Genomic DNA, 7,446 nt, shown 5'->3' with positions numbered 1-7,446 from the left:
AGTACACAATATGTGGATGACAGATGGTGCATACATAGATTTCTCACCATAAATAAGTTTCATATGCCATGGCGGAATTAATATACTTAACTGCTTTGCACGTGAATCTCTAGCAGTCATTAATTTTGCACCTTGCTCTAAATTTTTCTTCCTTTGCATTTTTAGTGACATGGTTCCCAAAATTTGAACCACAAAAGAGACATTCCTAACCAGCAACAAGAATGCTTTTAGGAGAGAAATCATTTTTACTACTCCCTCCGTCCCAAAATAAGTGTCTCAAACTTTGTACTAACTTTATACTTCCGTCCCAAAATAATTGTCTCAACTTTGTACTAACTTTAGTATAAAGTTGTACTAAGTTCGAGACACTTATTTTGGGACGGAGGGAGTAGTATTTTAGCAAAGGGTAAAGGTGTGTACTCACACGCGTATGTAGATCCATCATATTTCCATTGGATAATAAAGAAAGACATTTCTTTCGACTTACGATCTCAATGGCCAACTCTTATCTTAATTAGTACAAGGTTCTCTCGGAACAATTAATATTGGAACAATTATTATTTATTTCAGCCTATTTCGGATCTTTCCTAATCTTCAAAAAGAACTAAATTCCTTAATGGAATGGTAGGATTACAACAAAGGAAGTGTGAAAAAAAATTGGGTGTGGAATCAGAGAATGAGAAGAGGAACAGGAGAACACGAGGTGGGAAAGTTTCAGAGTTCATTCATCTACAACCTCAATCCCTTTGTGGTTACAACCGTCGTTGATACATTTACTCCTCCTACCAGCCCCACACAAGGATACCCCTTGGCCCATTTTATAGCCGAGGCACGAGTTAGAGACCACACACTGACACTTAGAAAATCAATGAGAGAACCCAAAATATGCAGAATGTTGCGAGCTAGGTCAAGCAGTGGTGGTTCCTTTCCTGGTGCCTACTATTCCCTCTTACACATGATATATGTTTTTTTTTCTGTCTTCTTTTCATCCTTTCCATGGTATAGTGGACTGCCACCTATTTCTTGTACGGAAACTCCAAACTATATGGTATTGTCAATGTGTGGGTAAAGGATATCATGCAGCTGGATGGTTTCCTCGGCCGTGGATGGAGTAGTATATATATTGCACGACCAAAGTTGTTGGGGTATTCACTTGCATTTACATTGTATGCAACTTTCTGGATACACAATCGTGCACGGAAGATTTTTCTGCATGTGTGTGTACCCATTGCATGAGAGAGGTTGGTATCACAACAGACATATCCGTAGGGGTTATTTATCATCGAGTGGTAATTTATGGGTGCATCAGCCAAAGTCTTTGATGGTGGAGGAGGCAGATCCTGCTGGCTTATAGTACAAAAAAGTGTGGATGGGGAGAAACTTAAGCGTGCCCACAGGCAAGTTAAGAAGTGCAGATGAGGGTGTTAAAAAAAAGTGATCAGATGAGGTGGGTTGTATCCATCTTTTCATGTCTCCCTCTGCCAAAAATGAGAGACTCATTTTGATATGTTTTTTATAAAAGATTCTGCCAGTTCAATTTTTTTTAAGATTCTGCCAGTATTTTTTAGTTGATTCTGACCAATAATTACTTGTTTATTTTCCTGTTTCTGTCATAAGAAATTTTCATGTTTAAAAACATATATTAAGCTACAAAGGGAGTAGTTCTTGATGCAGATCTAATGGTCAAAAAAATCTACTGCTAGTAAAGTAACTAATGGTAAAAAATAAGTTATCTTGAGAAATTGGACTACATCTTTGATAATGCATTTAGAATATAAATCTAAAATGATAATGCATTTAGAATATAAAGCCAAAATGATAAATGTAGATCGGCTTAAGGGAGTGTTAGCAACTTCGTCTTCCACTTTATTTACTTTACTAGTGGAGTACTATAAAAGGCCCATGGCATGTGATTTGCTTGGCTTGATGAAAGCAAACTATTCCTTTTTCTGTTAACTCGTCCACAACACGGGTTTGAACTTTACGGTTTCTCCTCAGGCAAAGGCCACGAACCAAACATGTCCCTCGGCCTGCCTGGTCAGGCAAATAAATCGTATGAATTTCAGGCTACATTCAGGCACCACTTCTTGTAAGGCACAGAGCACCAATATTGGTCCGGCTATTGACGAGCTAGTGGCAGTACAATTAATAAGATAGTCCTGCAAATGCGTGCAGAGATTATCAGCAATTCTCTGCACTACGAAGTGACCATCTCCTGAACAGGTTGTAATGGTACGTTCACCTCCCAGAACCCCTCGAGCGTCAGGGCTTCAGCTTGATGCTCATCTGTGTGGTGGACTGGCACGCTAGGTGTAGGTAAGCTGGCGAAGCTCTCGCTGCGTAGCATCAGAAGCACATCCAACATGGTAGGCCGGTGCATCGGACAGTCTTGAATACACAGCAGTGCCACATGAATGCATCTGATGATCTGAGCCGTTTGTTGGTCATTACTTGGCGATGATACATCAGCAAGCTCGTGGGGCTTTCCTGCTTTCCATAGCTCCCAGACCTGAAAAAAACTCTCATCATCATTCATGCGGAAAGTAGAATCCGACATGAGGGCGTAGCGGCATCGGAGCTCATATACAACTTTCCCAATCCAATATAAGGATGGCAGATGGTGCATAAATAAATTTCTCGCAATAAACTAATGTAGTGGAATTAATATGATTTAAACGATTTGCACATGAATCTCTACACATTCATTCATTTTACACCTTGCTCTAAATCTTTCTTTCTTTGCCAATTTTAGTGACATGGTTCCCAAAATTCACCCCCTAAAAAAGAGAGATTCATCATAAAATTCTAACCAGCAACAAGAATGCTTTTACTACAAAGTACAAACGTAAGATGAGAAATCATTTTGACAATTTTAGCAAAGGGTAAAAGGTTTGTACTCACACGCGTCGGTAGATCCATCATATCTCCATTGGATAATAAAGAAAGACATTTCTTTCGACTTACGATCTCAAGAATCATGATGCCGAAGCTATACACATCAGACTTCGCTGAGAATTTCCCAGACCTGATATATTCTGGATCCATATAACCACTGCAAGATTAATACGGAATTGACATATTAGCACAGACAAATAAAGGGAATAAAGGAGCTTCATATCAAAGAAGGCTGGTTTTTTTGGTTAACTCTTACGTTGTGCCTTTAGCAGTGTCCGAAGTCTCTTCAGTCCCGCTAGAAGGTAATATCCTAGCCATCCCAAAATCAGAAATCTTAGGGTTCATTTCATAATCTAACAATATATTATTGGCTTTCAAATCCATGTGGACAACACATTGGTGAGACGATAGGTCATGGAGGTAAACAAGACCCCGAGCTATCCCTTCAATTATATCGAGGCGCTTAGACCAATTAAGTGATTCTCCCGTCTTTGTATCTGAAACAAAATGATCAAACAGAATGCCACTTTCATAATGGTAACGAAAATTTTCTTTCGGAGCTCAACAGAAGATCTAAAATTGAAGTCTAAGTGCATACAGCTGTAGAGAAAAGAGGCCAAGCTCTTATTTGGCATGTATTCGTAAACTAAAATCATCTCTTCCTGCTGAATCTGAAATCCCAGAAAGTCCTTTTCTCTTTGAATGCAAAACCCAAGTAGCCTTATTACATTTCTATGTTGAAGATTTGCAATTGTTTCAATCTCAGCAGAGAATTCTGCTGAACCTTGAGTTGATGATGTTGCAAATCTTTTGACCGCAATCTCAATACTGCTAGGTAGTTTTCCCTGAAACCTCAATATCAAGTTTAAAGAACAGATATCAACTTTTTTGTTGTGGACACAGAAAGATAAGTGTGTCTAAGCCCTCTTTTCACTAAGCATAGCAGATCTGAAGACCCATTTTTAAGGGATATCAAGACTCATGTACTTGCAGAATAAGAAACCAAAACTGAATATAGTCTTAGTACATAATCTGTTACAAATCTACATAGGAAACCAAAACTGAACCTAATCTTAGCACATGATCGGATATAATTTATACAGATTTAGGCTTGCGATAAAAATAACTTACTGTGGAACGAAAGGCACGTTCAGATTTTTATTATTTCCTTGCATCATTTAGTTGAGGATAGTAGCTTAATAATATGTGTATTATACTTGAACTAGCTACAAAAGAAATAACTGTAGAATAATTAAGGCTATTTCATAAATACCTTGTAAACATAGCCAAAAGCACCACATCCAACCACATTATCCCATTTGAAATTTTCTGTATACCTTTCGACCTGAGAAAGATTGAACAGCAATAATCTTGAACGTCTTGCAGCACAGAATAGTTTTACAAGTATGTCCTTGCCCACAGCAAGCCGTTTAACCTTGCTTTTTTGTGATCCATAGAAAATATTGCTTCCTGTTATTAATTATGAATTATGGTACATATTAGAAAGTATTTAAAAGGAAATACATGCGTATTACTAGTTTGTAAATAAGGTATGGCTATCATCAATAAAGAAGTAATATTTTCCTGAAGATAAAATGGCTGCATCTGTATTTTACGGATGGCACAAAAGAGTTACACAGTCAATGGCTCACTGCAAGAAGAATACACTTGGCATGGGATCCAGGTGAAGATACATAATAAAGCACACCCACAATTTTCAGGAAACTATTGCAGTTCACGAACCGGAAGGTTGTCATTATCAGTTTTGCAACGGTTCCTGCCAGTTTGTAGGGAAGTACTGATTCCTATCAAAGCCCATAAACTTTCAAACGAAATTAAAAACTAATCGGTCTTCTGCAAAGGCATGTCAAGAGATTTAGTTACCCAAGACTGACACAGACACGTTAAATCAGGGTCATTCTCCTCTACTATTCTCTTGGATCTTACAATCTCCTTAATTGATGCGTCTAATTTAAATTCTCCTTACAAGTACAAATGGCGAGTCTATCTTTACTTGTATTATTGTATATACTTTCCTATGACCTACAGGGAAATGTAGAAGCATAATGTAAGAAAAGGTCAAACTTTCCATATTGCTTGGTGTTTAAACAGAGACGAGCTGATACTTAAGTTAGCATGAGCTATGCTTTGTTTAGAGTGGAGTAGAGGGAATAGACATGAACAAGTACAAACTTCATTTACAATAATAACACTTAATAAAAGCATGTGTTTCCAATTATTACCTACATTACCAAAACAAGATTATTTTGAGTAGGCCCTCCCCTACACTTCTCATTTTCTCAAAAACAAAGCAAATTATGAGACCAAACCAAAAAAGGCAGAATTATGTGGTGTAATATAGGACGTTTGTTTGGAGAAGGCCTAAATCATGTAACTAATTAATGTAATTACTTGTAAATTGTTCCTTATTACCTGGCAAATTCCTGTTTACTCCCTGAAGTCTTGATTCAAGTGTCTCAGCTGTGGCTTCAATCCTGAAATTGTAACCCGGTGCACCAAAAAATAAAATGTAATCTTCTGGGTATAAACATTCATGTGTTTAGGCGATTAATAAAATAGCAAGACTCCAATTAATAAGGCTTATATGATATTCTACAGGAGAAAGACAGGATAAACTACTTTTCTGGTTTGGATCAGTTGCACTTGCATCTGAAATTTACAGTACTGAAGTCTGCATTTTGTGGGAAGGTCTTACAAAAAATCAAAACAATTACCAGTTGGCCATACTTCTATTTGACCAAATATTAGTATCGGTTCAGTTAATAATTTCGAGAAGATGTACATTAAGCAGCTAAATACTTATTTGTTAAAAACATGTTTGTACTTTGAGTGAATGATGAAGAATAAACCAGTTCTGTAACATTTTGACTTCAGCAAGCACATGCACGATGTGCATCGCAATGAATTGGTTTGATTTATCTTGATAGCTGTTTACTGAGATTTCAGTACATACACATGGGCACATGGATGACTGTTTATGCCATGATATCTAAGAAATATAGTAAATTTTGATTCATACTGTACCTAGGTGAAGTTGCATGGCCTGAATCATCTTTTAGTATCTGCGCCTCCTCTGCATACTCCTAGGAGAGAACACAGATGAACGAAAATAAGATCACATGAACATTAGTGCATCTGCAGCACTAAAGTTGTATTTTCACCGTTTAAAGAAACATGCTATCACAGTGAGAATGAACCACTGCCTGAAACTTGTGTTTACTCTGTACTGGTCTACTGGATACTCTTTTGCTAAGAAACATGTTATAACAGTGAGTAGTAACAGAATAGATTTTATGATATCTTTTGCGGTTGCATTACCATGGTCATGATAGCAGTACCAATAGTATCAGATAACATAATATTCTATTAGACCCGTTTCTCATTAATGATTACAACTGTAATTCTTAAATTAATGGTCATCCATCTAGAACTAGTACATAAACAATTTTACTCCGACCTCTTGGAACCAGTTGTTTCCCTCTCTCTGGCAGATAATATTTAAAGAAGTGATATAGATGATTTATGAGTAAGAGTCCACTTTATAAATATAATTAAATTCAGTAGTCTAGGACTATCTGCGTGTAGCTATTACCTCTGTAGGTGAAGGTTGACCTCTGCTCAAATGCAGCACCAAGGTACGGGAAGTATCAACATGGCTCACAAGGGGGAAAATCTGGAGGTAGAAGGCGATATCATTCTCCACCTCACGTAACTGGCAAGCCTGATTACCTCCGGTGAAGCAGTGATACATGAAGCTGCTGTCCTGGCAGGTTGTGATAAGCATAAAAGCTCGCTGAAGTGTCTCCTCCAGCTGATCCACTGGGTTCCTCGTATCTCGGTGTTGCATCAGTTGTGCCTCATGAAGCTCCTGCAGAAGGTCACCTATCATCTTGACGCGTCGCGCGAGCTTTTGGCAGGTCTCCTTGTTCCTCCTAACGGTCTGCACTGCCTCCACAATCATCTTGATCAGCCCATATGCATCTATCCCTGCTAGTTGCGCAACACTGGCCACTTGACCTACACCATTCCATGTTGCCATCTCCTCTAAGAACTGCGAAGAACACCTCCAGAAAATAAGGACTCAATAGCTAGCCAGAACATGTACTTTAACTTGTGAGAGGCTGCAAGTCTGAGAAAGATTTTGTGGGAAAACACAACAGCTAGTATATCACTAGCTTATATATGATTCCTAAGGGGCTTCCTGCGGGGCCTGTAGATGAGAAAATTTTCAAACTCAAGTGTTAACATCTGGGTGAGTCTCCCCAAGAAACTTCCCATGATGTGACGGCCACATGGAAGCGTTGATTCACAGAAAAGGGTGACCACTTGAGAACAAAAAGAGACACAATCTCGAAACTTCCAGGAAGTTTCCGCTGACCTTTCATCTTCATTTTGAATATGGCAGCGGGAGTTTGCCAGGAAAGTCCCCCCTGATGGGCCCACATCTTTACTTTTGGCTCCACTGAGAGCATGTCCAATAGTTGTGAGATAGCTGTCAGGTAGAATGTGTCGTATAGGTTTTCACAATGT

General features: G+C 38.4%; 1 protein-coding gene across 1 annotated transcript; it reads right to left on the bottom strand.

The window, feature by feature from the left end:
- Nucleotides 1–2,090: 2,090 nt before the first annotated feature.
- Nucleotides 2,091–7,170, bottom strand: LOC119336437 (cysteine-rich receptor-like protein kinase 10). Its single transcript, XM_037608453.1, has 8 exons — nucleotides 6,509–7,170; nucleotides 5,941–5,999; nucleotides 5,329–5,390; nucleotides 4,169–4,365; nucleotides 3,494–3,740; nucleotides 3,152–3,392; nucleotides 2,902–3,052; nucleotides 2,091–2,509 (listed from the first exon to the last, which is right to left on the bottom strand). The coding sequence occupies exons 1-8, from the start codon at nucleotides 6,953–6,955 to the stop codon at nucleotides 2,198–2,200; spliced, it is 1,716 nt and encodes a 571-aa protein (XP_037464350.1). The 5' UTR covers nucleotides 6,956–7,170; the 3' UTR covers nucleotides 2,091–2,197.
- Between the last annotated feature and the right edge of the window lie 276 nt (nucleotides 7,171–7,446).

The sequence above is a fragment of the Triticum dicoccoides genome, chromosome 7B (assembly GCF_002162155.2).
Source record: "Triticum dicoccoides isolate Atlit2015 ecotype Zavitan chromosome 7B, WEW_v2.0, whole genome shotgun sequence".
Taxonomy (NCBI): Eukaryota; Viridiplantae; Streptophyta; class Magnoliopsida; order Poales; family Poaceae; genus Triticum; species Triticum dicoccoides.
The sequence above is the reverse complement of the archived record's forward strand: the minus strand, read 5'-3'. Positions and strand labels throughout refer to the sequence as shown.